The sequence below is a fragment of the Panthera pardus genome, unplaced genomic scaffold (assembly GCF_024362965.1).
Source record: "Panthera pardus isolate Hobbes unplaced genomic scaffold, ASM2436296v1 HiC_scaffold_21, whole genome shotgun sequence".
NCBI lineage: Eukaryota > Metazoa > Chordata > Mammalia > Carnivora > Felidae > Panthera > Panthera pardus.
The window spans coordinates 38,404,107-38,423,815 of record NW_026526777.1 but is presented as its reverse complement, the minus strand read 5'-3'; the positions used below and the strand labels follow the sequence as shown (position 1 = coordinate 38,423,815).

Sequence of the window (19,709 nt, the reverse complement as noted above, 5' to 3'; positions counted from 1 at the left end):
TTATTTTTGAGAGAGAGAGAGAGACACACACAGCACAAGAGGGGGAGGGGCAGAGAGAGAGGTAAACACAGAATTTGAAGCAGGCTCCAGGCTCTGAGCTGTCAGTGCACAGCCCGATGCGGGGCTCAAACTCACAAACCGTGAGATCATGACCTGAGCTGAAGTTGGATGTTTAACCAACTGAGTCACCCAGGTGCCCCTAAAAAGTCATATGTTATACACCTTATTTATCTCCACTTAAGAGACTGTAAAACTGGGTGAAGTAACCATAGAAACCATCCTGTTACTATGTCATACACAGAGTCAGTTTCATAGGCATGTGACCTCTGCACTAACACAAGGCCCCCATGTTCAAAAGGGCCCATGAATTTTCAACAGGGCCCTGCAATTTCATTTTTCACTGGGCCCCACAAATTATGTAGCTGGTTCTGGCTGCATGGCAAGTAAACAGATTAATAACTGGAGGGACAAACAAACAAACCCAAATGAAAAAATATTGTACATCCAGCTGAACAAATCCCTTATTTCATTGTGCCTGATATATTAAAGTTACCATTTATTGAGGATTGGCTATATTAGGCTCTTGTATGTATTAAGTTATTTAATCCTTATGACACTCTGTGAGTTGGGTATTATTTCCACTTAACATACAAGGAGAGGCACCTGGAGACTCAGGGGTTAAGCTTCCAACTCTTGATTTCTGCTCAGGTCACGATCTCACGGGTTCGTGAATTCTAGCCCCACATCTGGCTCTGCACTGACAGCACGGAGCAAGGAAACTGAGGGCCCAGAGAAGGTAACTTAACTGCAGTCATACAGTTAGCGTAGCTTGAATAGGGACCAAATCGGACTCAAAAATTCATGCTCTTGCTGTTAGACTCTTACTGTGTCTAATTTTAGTTGGCTCCAGTTTCCAGGTAATTTGTAATGAGAGTTTAAATTTTGTGATCTCCTCAGTGAGCTTTTAACTAACATGTCTAGATTTCATTTGCTGTAAACATATGTAATGGGCTTTTAACAGAATATAAATTTAGCTCGAAAGTACCTAAGAGACAATTACCTTGTTTTCTTTTCTTTTTCTTTAGTCATATCCCAATTTGATTTCATTTGTACATCTCCTAGGCAGGATAAAGAATCAAAGTGTTAGAGGAGATATAATTTAAAAAGTTTAAATTCTGATCACCCTCACTTTCTCTGAAATTAATGTTCAGTTAATTCAAGTTGAAAATACTAAACACCTCTAAGTAGTCCATTGACAAACTTAGTTAATACTTTAAATATTTTAAACTTCTTTCATAAATTTAACATATTTGATTTTTTAAGTACTTCACATGCCTGAAAAGACAAATTTATAGCCCTAACAAGCAAATTCTTCGTAAATACTTAACAACACTTTATGTTTTTAAGTTCATGTCCTGCCATAGCCAATTTAATGTCTTTTTTCTGTACTTTTTAAAATAAATATTGATTTATTTTGAGAGTAGGAGAAAGAGAGAGAGAGAATGAGCAGGAAAGGGGCAGAGGGAGAAGGAGAGAGAGAAAATTTTTAGCACGTTCCATGCCCAGTGCAGAGCCTAACACAGGGCTGAATCTCACAACCCTGAGCTGAAATTAAGAGTCAGATGCTTAACTGACTGAACCACCCAGGTGCCCCTGTACTTTTTTTTTTAATGTTTATTTATTCTTGAGAGAGAGAGACAAAGCACAAGCAGGGGAGGTGTAGAGAAGAGGGAGACACAGAATGTGAAGCAGGGTCCAGGCTCTGAGTTGTCAGCAAAGAACCTGACACAGGGCTCGAACCCATGAACCATGAGATTATGGCCTAAGCCAAAGTTGGACACTTAACCGACCGAGCCACCCAGGGCCCCATCCCCGCACTTTTTATTTTTTTTTTTTAATTTTTATTTTTCAACTTTTTTTTTTTTTTTTTTTTTTTGGGACAGAGAGAGACAGAGCATGAACGGGGGAGGGGCAGAGAGAGAGAGGGAGACACAGAATCGGAAACAGGCTCCAGGCTCCGAGCCATCAGCCCAGAGCCTGACGCGGGGCTCGAACTCACAGACCGCGAGATCGTGACCTGGCTGAAGTCAGACGCTTAACCGACTGCGCCACCCAGGCGCCCCTCCCCGCACTTTTTATAATAAAATCCCTTTAGATATTTATTGGGAAAGAAACATCCAAAATGTTAATTTCATTGTCTCTAGACAATGCTACCTTATGCTTTTCTGTATTTTCTTAATTGTCTACAATGACTATGTATTATTTTTATAATCAAAATAAACAATGAGAGTTCCTAAAAGCAAGAATCAATACATAGTATCAATTTCAAAAACAAAATATCTTTTCTTACTACAATCCTCTTTTTATGATTTTTTTTTTCTCCGAAGAAACATCAAAAAACAAAAAGACCTTAGGAAACAATAATAAAAATGGAGTGAGATGTGGGGTCAGGGGCACAGTGGTGGTGGTATTTTATAGGAGGAGAAGAAAGAACTGGTAAAAACCTGATGGTGAATACTGGCTGCTAGGTCAAGCAGCAACTGATTGTATTTTTTCATTTGTTTCAGATACTAAGAATCACTTGACGATTAGTTTGTCACCATAATGACCTCTAAAAACAGAACCAATGAAATCATTAAAAAACTTAAAGCTAGCAAAAAACATCTCCTGGAGGAGATAAACGAAAAGCGTGACTCCAACTGCTTTGTGGAAAGAAGCAATCAAGTCAGTTTATTGAGAGTTCAAAAGAGGCATTTCAGTGGTGCCTACCAGTCCTTTACTCACACCCAAATCAAAGAACCCGTTCCTGACAGTGGCAGGAGCTCCTGGGTCACACTGAGTCTCCTGGTTCACACCGAGAAAAAGCACTTTCCTGCAAAAAGTAAGTTGTTATGTATGGTAGGATTCCATCCCCAACTGACAGGAGGGATTTATAAATAAACTTGAGGAGAATTTCTGGGGTTGAGAGAGGTTCAGTAAGTATCGTTCTGGGACAGTTTAAAGGAGGTCTGTCTGAGGTGAAAAGCATCAGTAAACTAGGTTAGTGGATATAAGATCTGCTGTAGACCAGAGATTTTCTTTTTCTTGTGCTTCCAGAATCCTGAGCTCCACCTCTCGACTGACTCATTCCGTAGGCCCTCCTTTGGTCCTAGAATCCGTGTTTTCATCAGGCTAAGGGAATTTTGATGCTGAAGGCCCGAGAGCCATATTTTGAGAGAAGTTGTTATAGATAATTATAATAGCCCACAAAAGCTCCAGAGACTACCTATCTCACCAATTTGTTGCCTGTGCAAAAATTTCATGTACAAAATTGAGATACAGTGGAAGTGATTTTGATGACAAATATCAAACAAAAAGCCCTGATTAACAATAGTACAATGTGGAGGGAGGTTGGTGTGGGGGTTGATGGTGGTGGTAGTATTATTTCGCAGGAGGAGGAAGAGAAAGAGTAACCATTTTGATTGTGAATACTTGTTTCCAAGTCAAGACAAGCAACTGATGGCATTTTTTTTCATGTTTAAAAAAAAATAAAGTAGAGTGTAATTGTATTAAATACAAACAACACGCGATTAAGTTAGATCTGCAACAAGAAAAATCAGTATTTTGGAGATTTAACTTCTTTGATGAGGGGGTTGTGACTTTACATTTACCCCCATGCTCTTGGTAAGTGGTGTAAAGAGGGTGATACAGTGTGGCATTGAAAACTGACGTTCTTGGGGTGCCTGGGTGGCTCAGCTGGTTAAGCATCTGACTTCAGCTCAGGTCGTGATCTCGCGGTCCGTGGGTTCGAGCCCCGCGTCGGGCTCTGTGCTGACAGCTCAGAGCCTGGAGCCTGCTTCAGATTCTGTGTCTCCCTCTGTCTCTCTCTGCCCCTTCCCCACTTGTGCTCTCTCTCTCTCTCTCTCAAAAATAAATAAAAACATTAAAAAATTAAAAAAAAAAAAACCGAGATTCTCCATTGTGCTTTAAAGTTAATCTGTAACAGCCATGTGTTAATTTTACTCAAGAAATAACTCTTTACAAGGGCCTTTAGTGTTCCTAATTCTAAGTGGATCTGCATAATCTTTTATTCTGCTTGAATTACTCAGTACTAGGTGAGTTAAACCACATAGAATTGGTTAGGCTCACAAGCTTAATAGTGGAGGGTAATATCCACCTTCTATAACAAACACAGTTTACCATTTTACACGAATACACGTGGTTTTCTAACAAATATAATTTCCATAACCAATATTAATGATACCAAAGTTATAAGCCAATAATTCTGGAACATTAAATCTTGCAGAAAAGCTCTTTGTTCTTTTAAATAAACAGGCTTAAATAGAAATTCAGCATTATGATGACAAGATACAGAATAAGCATGGAGTTAATTGAAATGTTCTGGTAATTAGCATGTAAATGCATGCTTCTTCTTTTTTAGTCTAAACTATTCATTCTTAAAGGGTGGTGTGGGAACCTCTGAGTATTCAGGTCTTTTTCAGGACCCCACAGGGTCAAAGTTTTCATGAGGATGCCGAGATATTATTTGCCTTTTTTACTCTCATGGGAATACGTTGGAGTTTTCCAGAAGCAATGTGATGTGCAATCACATCATTCTTCTGACCATTAAATGGAATGTGGGCTTGTATTCTTAAGTTTTAATTTTTTTCCCTCAGTTTACATCTCTAATGTAAATATTGAGAGGTACAACACCCATGAACAAAACCTTGATAAAATCTTCAATAATTTGTAGGAATATAATGGATCTTGAGACCAAAAAGGTTGAGAAACACTTGTTTGAACAAATGGTAGGTAATTACTGACCCGGTGCTGTTTATTCTCAAGCTTATTAGAATTTTTTCCCATGGTTTTCTCATTAATCTCTAATTAAAAATCAAGGTCTTTGGCTTCAACTTTAATTTTCGTCAAGGATAAATAAGAGATATCGGGGCTTATTTATTTTTTATTTCCACAAGTAGAAAGTGCATGGATATAGAGAAGGGCGCTAACATTTTTTTGAGTGTATACTTTATTCTGAATACTGTTAAGGTTTGAAAAGGTCAACAATAAGACCCTTCTGTTCCTGAGTTTATATCAATTGACAGATAGTTGGAGGTTAAAATGTTGGCTTTGTTACTGGAAAACTATTTATATTGGAGAAACTGGCTTAAAAGCAGTGAACGGTGAACTCACCCCAAGAGAGAACTTGCCCCATTCCAAACCAGAAGTTTGGCCCTGCCACACTGAACTGAGAACACAGATATATATCAGAGAGTACCCTCTTCCCCAGGAAGCCAACAGATGCAAAGAGAAAATCCTCATTTGTAAAATAAGGAGATGGGACATTACTTATAAAACATGATGAACATATTACTGCAGTAAACCATTCACGAATATGTACTCAATTAAATGATAAACACCATTAACTGTAAAATAACATCCTTTTTAGATAAGATTACCTGCTTCTGATCAACTACACTTAGTTTTTAGGTGATCTCAACGCGACAGTTTGCTGGTCTTCAACCTGTTACAGGACTTAAAAATACCATCCTAATTCTGATGACTCCCACATTTCTATTTCTGGCCTTGACCTTTCTCCTGAGTTTGAAACGCATCCATGAGGACTTCCACCTCTACTTGATATCTCAAATTTACCATTGCCAAAAAGAATTCCTATCCTCCGCCCCCAAACATACATACTCACCCCTTCCCCCTCCTCATTTCAGAAAATGGTCAAAAATCTAGGAGTACGTCTGACACTCTTCTTTGTCCCACATTCCACATCCAATCTGTCTGGAAGTCCTATCAATTGTTCCTTCAAAATCAGTCCTGAATCTGACCACTATCACCCTGATTCAATCCATAATCATCTCTCTCCCAAAGTAGAGCCAGCCAGCTGTCCTCCCGCCTCTGTGCTTGCTGCCTCCCACACTTCTTTACACAACAGCCTGAGTGATCTTTTTAAAACATGTATTAGATACGTTATTCATTGCTCAAAACTGGTCTATGGTCTCACAGCACACTTAGGTGAAATCCACACACCTTCTCCTGTGCTTACAGGCTCTCAATGAACAAGCCCCTAATTATCTTTTCATCCTTATCTCTCCACTGTCCCTGGCCTCATTTCACTTAACTACCATGGCTTTCTTCCTGTTCCTGGTGCATAACATTCTGGTTCCCATCTCAGGGACTTGGCACATGCCGTTCCCTCTGCCTGGAGTTCTCTCTCTTTCCCTCACTTTATTGAGATCTTTGTTCAAAATCCAATTAATCAGGAACTATCCTATATAAATAGAACTCTCCAATATCCTGGGGCACCTGGGTGGCTCAGTCAGTTAAGCTTCTGACTGTGGCTCAGGTCACAATATCCCAGTTCAGGAATTCGAGCCTCACATTAGGCTCCCTGCTGTCAACACAAGAGTCCGCTTTGGGTCCTCTGTCCCCCTCTCTCTCTACTCCTCCCCTGCTCATTCTCTCTCTCTCAAATTAAAAAAAAAAAAAAAAAACACACACTTTAAAAGAACTCTCCAATATCCTGCAATACCATACCTGGCTTTCTTTTCCTCCGTAGGGTTAAGCAGAGATGATGTCTGTTTTTTCACTGCTTTGTCCATTCTATTCCAAGAATGGTGTCAGACATAAATTAGGCACATAGAAAATATTCATTTGGTAGTCGAATAAATATTAGGACATAGTATGTATTTTTCCAGAAGTCATGGTAAATCTTACCTCGTTCCTCTTGAGACCCGTAGTCGTGCTCTTGGGCAATGGCTCACAAACTTAGAGTCTCCCGGGGCACATTTGTTGCTGTAGAATAATCTTTAGAAATGGAAGAAGATAATAAGAAGGTACGTTTTGCTGGACCTATACAATAATTAAAATTTTTTAATGTTTTATTTTAATTTTGAGAGAGAGAGAGAGAGAGAGAGAGAGAGACGGAGCATGAGTGGGGGAGGGGCAGAGAGAGAGGGAGACACAGAATCTGAAGCAGACTCCGAGCTGTCAGCACAGAGCCTGACGTGATGCTCGAACCCATGAACCGCGACATCATGACCTGAGCTAAAGTCAGATGCTTAAGCGACTGAGCCACCCAGGCGCCCCAGGATGTATACAGTAAGAATTAGAAAGCACTTTACTCTTTTCCTTTATACATACCTGTGTTAGAGGAAGAAACACATTCATTCAGCAAATTTTTAGGAGTATCTACTTTCTGTCAGGCAGTACTCTATGTGCTTGGCAATACAGTGATAGAGAAAACCTCTGCCTTATAAAACTTAGATTTCAGTAGGTATTTGAGTGGATAGATGCACGTATTATAAGTGAGTAAGTGCTATGGGGAAACAAAGCAGGAGGATGGGAAGTGCTAGGGAAGGGATGCATGGGCTCCCAGAGCATGGGGTTGGCATCCGGGGCATGTGGGACAACCCAGAACTCCTGGCTTCTTTGTTTCCCCTTTGTTTTTATTTTGTTATTCTTATTATTTTCATCGTGCTAAGTGTGCTTTTTAATCCCCATCACCTATTTGACCCATGCCCCACTCACCTCCCAGCTGGTAACCGTCAGTTTGTTCTTTACAGTGAAGAGTCTGTTTCTTGGTTTCTCTCTCTCTCAGAACTCCTGGCTTCTTGAGGTAGCCAAAGTAAACAGGGAAAAGGAACAGAATGAGATTGGTCTTAATGGTCTCAAGCAGTGGTGAGGCCATGAGTGTTAAGGATGAGAAGTGTTGGGGATTTTGCTAAGAGCACTTGGGACTTCTGGGCACTCCTCTTTGCTTCTATCAATAGTGAATGATAGACCAGGGAATGAGTTTTCTTAGTCAGAGATCTCCAAACTCTTTTCAGTCTTCTAGTTGGAGATGTGGAGGCCGAAAGAGGGACAGTCTTACGTAAACATACAAGCCTTCAAAACAGAAGATGCAGGTATTTTGGTTCAGGCTGTTATAACCAGTTACAACAGACAGGGTGGCTTAAACAGCAAACGTTCATTTCTCACAGTTCTGGAGGCTGGAAGCCTGATTTCGGGATGCCAGCACAGTGGGGTTCTTGACAAATGCCCTCTCTCTGGCTCACGGGGGGCTGTTTTCTTGCTGTGTTGTCACATGGCAGAAGGAGCTAGCTGGCTCTTTGATTTCTACTTCTAAGAGCGCTAATCCCATTTATGAGGACTCCACTCATGTGACTTAATTACCTCCCAAAGCCCCCATGTCTTGACTCCATCACATTGTGATTAGGGCTTCCACATAGGAATTTGGGCAGGAGGACAAAGACATTCAGTACATTGCATTTGGATTCAAGTTCTGCTTCTGCCATTGACTAGTCTCACGCTTTTAGTCACTTAGTGTTTCTAAGCCTTACTTTCTTTACCTGTGAAGCAGTACTCATCCTGTCTGCCCTCAGGGTTATTTTGGAACTATAAAATGTAGCATACGTGGTATAACAAATACTTCTGATTTTTTATTTTTCAGATAATGCCATATTTGGATAAAGTGTATCTCCAGAGACACACAGAAATACAACCTCTTTGATCCTTCTTCAATGTCTGTCTTATTTACAAACATTAATTATAAAAGAAACAAAAAATCATTAACCAGATCACCAAGAAAACATTTTATTGTCACATAAAACACATATATATTTTTAAAAATTTTTTAAATGTTTATTTCTGAAGGAGAGAGACAGAGCATGGGTGGGGGAGGGGCAGAGAGAGAGGAAGGCACAGAATCTGAAGCAGGCTCCAGGCTCCGAGCTGTCAGCACAGAGCCTGATGTGGGGCTTGAACTCACAGTCTGTGAGATCATGACCTGAGCAAAGCGGATGCCCAACCACCTGAGCCACCAAGCACTCCACATAAAACATATTTTTATTCATTCCATCCCATTATTTAGACTTAGATGTTTTGAAGAGGTTTTAAGTGATTAAAGATAGTTTCAAAGATGAAGATAGTTTACAGTGATCTTCTCTTTTAAATTTTTAGAAGTTTATTTATTATCCAAGTAATCTCTACACCTAACATGGGACTCAAACCCATGACCCAAGATCAAGAGTCGCATGCTCTTCCAACTGAGCCAGCCAGGTGCCCCTAACCTAAAATGTTTAAATAGTTTGTTTCTGAAATTAGTAGAATATGTTGACCAATTCTACTAATCAAGTTGAAGGCTAAAGTCAACGCTTGCTTCTATTGCTAAATTGCATTAACTTACTCTGTTAAAGCTACCATTTTGGTAATTTGAATAAGTACCTACTTGAGAAGGTAATATTAGGTACCTATAGAGAATTTGTCCTATTTCATTGCCCATCCCCAAAGTGGGCACTGCTAGAGTCATCTCGTGGCCAAATCCTATTTGGCTACTGTCACCTTTGTGTCATTATTTCCTGCATAGCAGACTAATTTTTAAATTTTAACCTGGCTTGTGTTCCTTGTGGTAGTTTGAGGTAACAGCCTCTTCTATTCTATTTGGTAAGCCAAGCACTGCCTGGCTTCTTGGCATTTGTCTCTACATCAGTGAAATATTCGCCTTGTATTTGGTGGCCCTTTGCCTCCACAGAAAGCTCAGATTCATAAGCCAAGGCGTTTTAATATTGGAAGGGATATGGATCCTACCGGCCTAAATCCTACCTCAGCTGGGGCTACGCAAGGGCGCAGCGGACAGGATTCATTACCTCTGAGAGTGCAGTAAAAAGCCAGACTCAAAACTAATTTTTTGCTTCTCAAAAAGCAAACACCTAGTGTCACGAGCTATGAAGGGTTAGCCTACCAAGCTTCATGAGCGTTGACAGAGGACAGAAGACTCCTGGCTCTGAGGCAAAAGACTCTATTACGCAGAGCACAGCAAGTAGCACAAGCCTCATGTTTAGGTTGGTCCCCCCTTGCGCTTCCCCACCCCCTTCAAGGCGATGGGAAACTGTTCAGATAATGCCACACACAGAGGTCTTGCCTCACACCCAAGGACCCCTGCGCTTAAGAAACCCAACCTTTATTATACTGCACGGTAAATGAACCTGCCCTCTGTTACAGTGAGAGACATTATTTCTGTCATCCAAGGTCCTTGACTACAAACGTCCTTGAAAAGATAGTCTAGAACAAAAGCTATCAGTGCCTCTGCTCCCAAGACATGCAGAAATGTGAGAGACCTATGGAGAATTATCTCCCAGCACCTAGCAGCCCAAATAAAGACCATCAGGTAAAACATTATTCCTTGGGTCCAATCTAAGATGAATCCTGGGGAATAAACACATCGTAAAGGAGTGTCAGGTTATGGATTATACAATTAACAACCTTTCTCACCTCATTCCTCTGTCATCCTGTCCTACCTTCTCTCCTAGGCACATCTGGTTTTAAGGAATTATTAGTGGTTCTCTGCTTTATTCTGTTGTCCCTCCTTCACCTGATTCCTGGAATCACCACCGTCTCCTGGAAGCCATCCCTACCCCAGCCTCTTTCCCTAATAGGTGTTTCCACAGCCTCCTCGTCTATACACCCTCTATACAACAGCCAAGGGCTAAAACCAGAAACCGAAATGTCACAAGACTATATATATCTTGGACTCAGCCTACCTGAAATCACAAGAAGTCCAGCCACCTCCTCTACCCCCTCCCAGAAATGTTTCATATCTGTTGATGCACGTTTTCCTAATAAACATGTGGGGACCAGTATTTTCCTCCTTTTCTCCTCTGGCTTCCTGTAGAGCTGTCTGCAGATTCTCCCTCTCGCTCTCCCTCCCTTTCTTCCTCTCGAGAGAAGTCAAGAAGTTTCCAAGTCAAGGCCACTAATGTTTGTGCAGGAAGTCTTCCTGTGGCACCTCCAAGACTCCAGAAAAGACATTGGTATGGCCCACTATTGCTGTTGAAGCTGCTACTGGGGTTCAGAATGAGTTGTCCTAAGATGTGCCGTTTTGGCACGTAGATTATTCTGAGCTGAAAACCATCAAGGCCCAAAAGACTCAAGAAACTTTGACCCTCCCCCTAACTACCTGAAAGAATTTAGACAGATGACCTGCTCCAGGAAGAGAGCTATCACCATCAATAACTACTGTGTAATATGAACTAGGTTTGGAACAGGGAGGAACCTAGAAAAGTCTGCTACAATTCCTCTTTGTGTCTCATTATTTCTGTATGGCCCAATTCATCTTCCCGTGAATTGCCTTCCTTCTCTTTGAAGTCCCAGTCCCCCACCCCTTTCTCCTTAGTATAGGATGACATATATACCTCATTTTGCTGGTCTTTGGAATCTCTCATGTTTATGTGGATTCCCTGTACATACATAATTAAATTTGATATTCTCCTATTAATCTGTCTCATGTCAATTTGATTCTTAGACCAGCCAGAAGAATCTTGAAGGGTACAATAAAATTCTTGCATCCCAACACTGCCAACATCCAATGCCTCTTCCCTGGAGAGGGTCTTGCAGGCCACAGTAAGGGAGCTACATCTCTTTTCTGGCACTGCAGATGCGTCCAAAGAGAGGGGCCAGGCAGAACCAGAAGCCAGGCAGCACCAACCAGGACTCTCAGCTAAATAAGACCTCGGAACAAGAAGGGTTGGATGGTGAACCCAGGGAATGAAGAGGTGTGGGTGGACAGGTTTGAGGACACTCAGTTATGAAAATATTGCCCAAACCTTCACTCTTCTTTCTACAGTGTGAACAACTCCACTTACAGTGCCAGAGGAGAAGCAGAGACTAGAGAATCCAAGGAAGTTTCCCTGGGGGTTTTAGTGGAAAATTTCTTTTAAATCATTCCTTTTTTACTGCAGGCACCTCTTCCTCATGCATAAGTTTGTGGAGCTGTTCTAGAGAAAAATATAAATGACAGATATCACACTGGAGTTAGAATCACCCAAAAAATGGGGGCACTTGAGTGGCTCAATTCGTTAACAGTCCAACTTCAGCTAAGGTCATGATCTCACGGTTCATGAGTTCAATCCCCGCATCAGACTCTCGGCTGTCAACGGGGAGCCTGCTTCAGTCTCTCGGTGCCCCTCCCCTGCTTGCTCTCTCTCTCTCTCTCTCTCTCTCTCTCTCTCTCTCTCTCTCAAATGAATAACATTAAAACAAACAAAAAAAGAATCACCCAAAATTTGAGTCGTGGGACTCAACTCTCTTTGTGCCTTGAGCACAGGGTGAGTAATATCCTCTGATTTTCTATCTCAAGAACTGATTTCAAGGATGAACTGATGCATCCCCTTTTTAAATGTTATCTTCCCCTAAAATGAAACAAACTGAGCATCACATTTGTCACTCTATATTCACACAGGCCATTCAAAAGTGAGTCCTTCTTGCTTTAGAGACTTCACATTGGCTCCTCTCTGCCTGGGAAGTTCTTTCCCCATTCTTCTCAGATCTGGCCCCTTGTCACCTTCAGCAACTCAACTAGCATGCCGCCTCCTCAGAGGCGTCAACTAAAGTAGAAAGAACTCTGTTATGCAACTATATATTACTAAGCAGGCAAAAATAAGTCATGGAACATGTTCTATAAGTTCGTGAAGTCCTTGCCCTTGCCTTACTACTCAAAGTGTGGTCCATAGGCCAGCAGCACCAGTAACATCTGGAAGTTTTTTGAAATACAAAATCTCAGGTGTAGGGGAGAAAAACTTTCCTTTCTTCCTTTCTAGGTACTTTGGCTGGCTTAATAATTAAATGATATATTAATCAATTATTAACAATATTTAGTAACATTAATAAACAATATTAATACTATTGATTTATTTACTAGATTATTGTTTATCCACTAAATTATTTTTATTAAATAATTATTAAACTATGCATTAGATAATTGATATTATTAATCAGTTTATTATTAATAATTAATATAATTATGAATTAAGACAGGTTAACAGGAAACACATTTAATTTCATATGGGAGTTCACAAAAATATGAAACTCAAAGGAAGTGAGCGAAGCAGTCAGTGTGTATACCTTTATACCAGATACAAGAAGTTTGTGAGGAATTGACAAGACAAGTCTGGGCTTGGGGTAGTAAATTGGTGAAGGAAAAACAAGTGCTGTTTATACAGCCTCTCTGTGCTGCATTCCCAGGCTCTGGTGATAAGGAGTTCTCTTTACTTCCTGGTACAGGAGGGTACCTTTCACACAGGAGACTGACTTCCTGCTTGCAGGGGGACACAGGGGGCTCAGAGTGTCCTTCCTGCACCACTGCTTCGTACGTCACTTGAATTCAAAATAACCCAAATAATCGATCTTGCAGAGTGGCATATTTTAGGGGGCGTGCCCTAGACCCCATCACCCCAGCTCTCCTGAAATGGAATCTGTCCTTTAACCAGATCCTCAGTTGACTTCTATATACATTAAAGTTTGAAAAGCACTGCAGTTTAAGGCACGCCCACAAATGCCTTTCTTGGAGTCACTCCACTTTTTAGCACCTGGTTCTCAACTTTGGCTGCACCTCAGAAGCATCTAGTGAGCTTTTCAAAAATTCATTTCCCTAGACCTTGATTCCAGCAGTTGTCGCTTAAATGACCCGGGTCATGGGAACTTTTTAAAAGCCCCTCTGCCAGGCAGGAATGAGAACCACCAGTGTAGCTGGGACTGAGTGAGACTTGCAGTTAAATTCAGGTGACAGGATCCTCTTTAGAGGCTGAATTCCAGGCGAGAAGAAATCCCAGGCCTCAGGCATCATTCTGAAAAGTATAGGCCAGGGGGCAGCAAACCATTTTCTGTAAAAAGTTAAAAGGTATTTTAGTCTTTCCATCCAGGTGATCTCTGATGCAACTACCCAATTCTGTCACTGTAGAATGAACACAGACATTGGAAATGAGTGAGCGTGTAACTGTGTTTCAGTAAATCTTTATGGACACTGAGATCGAATTTCATATAATATTCACATATTATGAAATATTATTCTTTTTTTTTCAGCCATTTAAAAATCTAACTCATGCAATAATTGTATATCTAGCTAATCCAAATATCTGAGCCTCACTTATTTCACCAATGAAAAGTTTTCTCTCTACATTTAAAAATTTTTTTAATGTTTATTTTTGAGAGAGAGAGAGAGAGAGAGAGAGAGAAAGAGACAGAGCATGAGTGGGGGAGGGGGAGAGAGAGAGGGAGACACAGAATCTGAAGCAGGCTCCAGGCTCTGAGCTGTCAGCACAGAGCCCGATGTGGGGCTGGAACTCACAAAACTGCTAGATCATGACCTGAGCCTAAGTCGGATGCTTAACCAACTGAGCCATCCAGACACACCTATAGTTTTTAAACTTTTAGATATTTCAATGACAATTCTAGACTCCTTACCTTCTATTCATAATAAATACCTCCAGTTGGGCCCAAGATAAGAAAGTCAGAAGAAGCGGATGAAAATGGATTTACAATGTAGAATTCCACTATAGGGAGCTACTGATTTCAGAAGGTACCTGTTCAGATGGACTTGAAATTTGTTTGGTGACAGTACTGCATTGATGACCTTTGTTGTGGTGGTGAGGGTAGCCATGTGAGACACCCTCAGTCCAGAGAGGAGCCTTGAGAAGTGAGCCTGAAGGGAGATCTCTTGTGAACTTTGAAGATTGGGGAAAATTGCTGTTAGGGCTTGTTCTGTGGAGGGTTTGGGGACACAACTTTATAGGTTCAATCCTCTGTCTGATTCCAAAGGGTATATGCTTTCTAGCCAAATAAATTCCTGCCTTTTCTTCTGAATCCCCAACAAGAGTCCTTTCATTTTAAAAGGACTAATAAATAGGCACTGAATTGTGGCTACCGATGAACTAACTGCAAGGCATGACCAACCCTCAGGGCTAATGACTCAAGATCATCTCTGGGGTTAAGATTAAGGGGGTCCTGCTAAATTCAATGTGCTTCTTCCCCATCCTGACGTTTTAAAACTGGGAATCAGGTCCAAAATGAACTGCAAAGTGCCAAGAAGGGCAAGAAGTCATAAACGCCAAGGACAGGAGTGAAAGAAAGGAAGTTAAGTTTTGGACTTGGAGATGGTGGAGTTTTGTGGGCTCACTGCCTACTATAGCAGTCAGATTCCTCAGTTTCGAGAAACAGTACCAACTTGGAATAATTTGAGTGGACAAGGAATTTATTAAATATGTTGGGTAGCTCGCACAAGCTGCAAGAAGTCCAGAGAACCAGGTTTCTGTAGAAACAATGCCCAAATTGGGCCACAAGGCACATGAAGACTCACTGCCTTTGGATACTGGATACTGCAGTACAATCGATGGCACCATTGCCTCATCTGGGTACAGAGGTCACCTCCCACAGCAGCGTGGCGTCCACACGGCCTGAATTTCTTTACATCCCATCCAGCTTCCAAGTCTGGGTTGGGTGCAACTTATTGGAGGAACTTAGGTCATGTAACTGTCATAGTTGTAAGAAAATTTGGGAAAGCAAGTGTGCATTTTCAGTTTCTAGGGTGGAAGATGGACTATGCCTCATAAAGTTAAGAGATTTCACAAGTACAGGAAAAGTGGATGAAAAGAAAATGTTTACTGCAGTATATATTTGTGTTATCCCCCAAATCAACATATATCCTTCTTGCCCTAAGAATGTCTTTTTTAAATTCTTCCACAAGATCAACCACCATCTGCTATGGACTGCCAGTGTCTCACCCCTTAGCATGAACGGGACATGTGCTGCCTGGAAAGCTCTCCAGACTCTGTAATGAGTCCCAGATTTCCTTCTCTTCTTCTTTTTTTCCTTCATTTCCCCAAGGGTCTCTTGGTGACAACAACTTCAGGGCGTCAATGTTCTCATCAATCAGGGTTTTTAAAGATATAAGCAATGGATACTGAATTTGGCTAATTTAAGGAAATGAACTTACCAAAGGATATTGGATGGTTCATAAAATCTCCAAGAAGGCTGAAAAAACCAAATTCATGCCACTGAACTAAAAGCATAAAGACCACTGCCACAGACCCTGCAGTGAACACTGTCAACCTTGCCAAACTGGACTCTAAATTTGCTGCTATACCGCCCACCCTCACCAGAATGGAGTCAGATCAGTCCTGGCCTCCTCACGTCCCTAGCATCATTTTAATCCAGGGTGGGTAAGAGTATCAGTGTCTTGGTGGCAAAGAAGGCTGGAAAGTGACTGCTTGGCATTTTGGACCTCTATAGTGGGAAGCAGTCTCTGCATATTAAGGTGAGAGATACTCTACAGAAAGGAATTCACATGTGCGATGGCCAAAAAAAGATAGATGTCCATCCATATGAACCTGAAGACCCCTTCTCTCTTCTACTGCTTCCTTTAGTCACTGCCTATCCACTCAGTTTCAGAGCTCTTAATTTGTAATACCTGGAGAATGGCTTTTGAAAGATGTTAAACTCATGCAGAGATCAAATTGGGAGGTACTGGGATATTTGGAAAAAAGTGCTGGAATGGAAGTCAGGGGATTATAATTCTAAATGTATCCTACATTAGCTGTGAGCATTAATACAATTTGTTTAAATGACTTGGGCTTCAGAGCAATCCACAGAAAGGTCCTCCACGGAGGACATTAAACTTTTAACACTTTTTGTTTGCTCTTATATGCTATACGTGGTTCTCCATATTTATTATACTAAACTATTAACTTGAGAAATGTTATTTGAACCGGTTTTTAAAGATTATTTATTTTTTTTAATGTTTTTTTTTTATTTTTTATTTTTTTGAGACAGAGACAGAGCATGAACGGGGGAGGGTCAGAGAGAGAGGGAGACACAGAATCTGAAGCAGGCTCCAGTCTCTGAGCTGTCAGCACAGAGCCCGACGCGGGGCTCGAACTCACGGACCGTGAGATCATGCCCTGAGCCGAAGTCGGACACTTAACCGACTGAGCCACCCAGGCACCCCGATTATTTATTTTTTTGATTTACATCCAAGTTAGTTAGCAAATAGTACAATAATGATTTTAGGAGTAGATTTGAGAAATTATACATTATCATTCCTATGTTTAACACCCAGTGCTCATCCCAAGTGTCTTCCTTAATGCCCCTTACAAATTTAGCCCATCCCCCCCCAGTGGGGGGGGGGGAATAAAAAGGACAGTGAGATTTACTTATGCTTGAAAAGCTAAGCTCTAAAAAAGCACAGAACAGTCTCTGGAAATCCTTTCTAAGTTACTCAGATCCTGTAAATGAAATGTCACTTCACATCTGCTATGCTGAAGTATTCAATCAAAAGCATGAAAGGGGCAAGAAAGGGCAAATAAAAAAATTAAACTCTGAAGTAGGAGTGTAGCTCAAGTACGCAAAAAGACTTTTTTTTTTTAATAGAGCTACATGCTACTTTTCATTTTTAATGTTTATTTATTTACTTTTGAGAGAGAGACAGTGGAGAGGGAGAGAGGGAGAGAGAATCCCAAGCAGGCTTCCCACTGTCAACACAGCCTGATGTGGGGCTCAAGTGGGACGCTTAACTGCCTGAGCCACTCAGGTGCTCCAAGACCCTTATGTTTAGTTTGGAAGAGGGATCTGGGAGAGGGAAAGGAAACACACAACAGCTATAGGCTGGAGGATTATGACCAAAAGGGGGTGGGAGATCGAGAGCAAGCAGCAAAGTGATCAAATGAACATTTAGTTGCATAATAATGAAAGAAAAGAGCTGGCATTGAGTCTTCTTTTTTAATTTAAAAAATGATACATATTCATCTGATTCTTACCAGAATAATAAAAGACAAAAGTTGGAATAAGAAAGGTTTCTTTTAGTAAGGAAAGTCACCATGTGCTTGGGCTGGGGTGTGGGAAGAAGAAAAGTCCTCTTTGCTTTTCACCTGGGGGCGGGCGTTCCTATAGGAACAAAAGATTTGCTTTTCCAGACCATAAGGGTTTATTCCTATTTTTCAGAATGTTTAACCTTTGAAAATCTTTGAATAGTATTAAATACATTTACAGGCTGGAGGAGAAAAATATGCATCTACAAAACAACAAACAAACAAACCCAACCAGCTAACAGGTACACAGTATTAAATCTCCATTTTGGGATGCCTGGGTGGCTCAGTCCGTTGGGTGTCTGACTTTGACTCAGGTCATGATCTCACAGCTCGTTGAGTTCGAGCCCCGTGTAGGGCTCTGTGCTGACACCTCAGAGCCTGGAGCCTGATTTGGATTCTGTGTCTCCGTCTCTCTCTGCCCCTCCCCTGCTTGCACTCTGCTCTCTCTCAAAAATAAACATTAAAAAAAAAAAAACAGAGATCTCCATTTCAAAGAGTAGATTGAAAGATAACATACCTGACTTGTCAGCTGCAGTCAGTTGGACTTACTGCCTCCATTTGCACATTTAAAAGATAAGTGAGAGTATATGATATTGCAAACCTCGTTTCAGGCCACAGAGAAGATGCAAAAAGAAAGTAGTTCTCACATGATCCGCAACCTCTAGATTTGAAAGACATGCACAAAGTAAGCCTAGTAAAAAGGAATGTGTGTTGAAGCACCTTGGTGGCTCAGTCGGTGAAGTGTCCTTAATCTTGATCTTGGCTCAGGTCATGATCTCATGGGTCACGGATTCCGGCCCCGCTTTGGGCTTTGCACAGAATGGAGCCTGCTTGCAATTCTGTCTTCCTCTCTCCCTGCCCCTCCTGCACTTGCGTTCCCTCAAAAATAAATGAATAAACTTTAAAAAAAGGTAAAAGGTAATGCATGTTGTCATCAGACTGGTTTTATAGAACTCTATTCCTCTTATAGTGCTTCTCAACATAGTTTTGAAATTACTTTTCCACTTTATAAATTTTGAACTGAAGGCAAAGACCTTGTCTCATTCCTCTCTGTAGCCTATGGGCCTAGATTAGTGGGAAACACACAAGGAGGGGCTCAAGAACTGTTTGTGTAATCAATGAAACAAATAAATTGAGGAGTAAATGAAGAAAGTGGCTACCCAATTTGGAGGGAGGGGTCATGTCTGGCTGGGATGACCAGGCAAGGGAAAGTCATGTAAGCCGGGTCTTAAAGGATTTAAAGGTGAGATATGGACAAAGGGGGTGTGGGCAGAAGGGGTGGGAAATAGGCAGAAGAAATACAGAGGTGAAAGAGAGCTCCGAAGTCCGATTTTAGTGGAACCTCCCACTACATGTAGGAATTTCATCTCTCGTGATGCTGATGGGCTGTTAAGCTCCTCATGAAGCACCCTCTTTGGTTTCTTAGCTAGTCTAGTTCACTTTGGGCCATCTGCCCTAGAACTAGTTTCGATTCCTACATAAATAATTTCAAAATATTAAAGATTATGTAAAATCACCTAGTTTGTAGGAAGTCAATTTTTTTCTATGATAGGTACTTTTTCCAGTATTTGCTGATTGTATAATTTAGTAAAATTCAATAATGAGGTTTTGGTATGGTCATAACACCTAGTCAACTACATATAAAATTTAAAAAAAAATGTGGTTAAAATACACACTGTGGTTAAAATCTACCACTTTAATAACTTCTAAGTGTACAGTTTAGTGACATTATGTACATTCATTATGTATGATGGTGGGGACACTGCATACATCCCCACCAATCCATCCACAAAACTCTTTGCAGACACGATTTTTAAAACTTAAAAATATAAAATATCACTACATGCAAAAATAGATACATTTTTCACAAACCTATGTACATTTTAAACATGTGACAAAATTCAGATTGGATCTTAAACTTAGTTACTACCTAACCTTTGGGGCTTAGTATTTAATGGTGATTAGACACACCATTCGCCTCACACGTCAAAGTCTAAGATCAATATAAGAACCTATACATTTCTTTCTTAAAAAGAAGTAATTCAAAGTCCTGACAATTCAATTTTACAATCCCAGAAAAAA

The 19,709-nt window shown here is 40.9% G+C and overlaps 1 protein-coding gene across 3 annotated transcripts in view; it reads left to right on the top strand.

The window, feature by feature from the left end:
• Positions 1-11,915, top strand: part of SPATA45 (spermatogenesis associated 45) — a 33,921-nt gene extending 22,006 nt beyond the window's left edge. The window contains exons 3-4 of one of the 3 annotated variants that reach the window (XR_008424628.1): positions 8,444-10,159; positions 10,302-11,915. Coding sequence is in view for 1 of the 3 variants with exons in the window: in XM_019428735.2 (XP_019284280.2) it covers positions 2,605-2,881; positions 8,444-8,463 (297 nt within the window). In the remaining 2 variants the exon portion in view is untranslated. Of the gene's footprint in view, positions 1-2,499; positions 2,882-8,443; positions 10,160-10,301 lie in introns of those variants that run through there. The other 2 variants (XR_002074914.2, XM_019428735.2) reach the window with 2 other exon arrangements.
• The last annotated feature ends 7,794 nt before the right edge of the window (positions 11,916-19,709 follow it).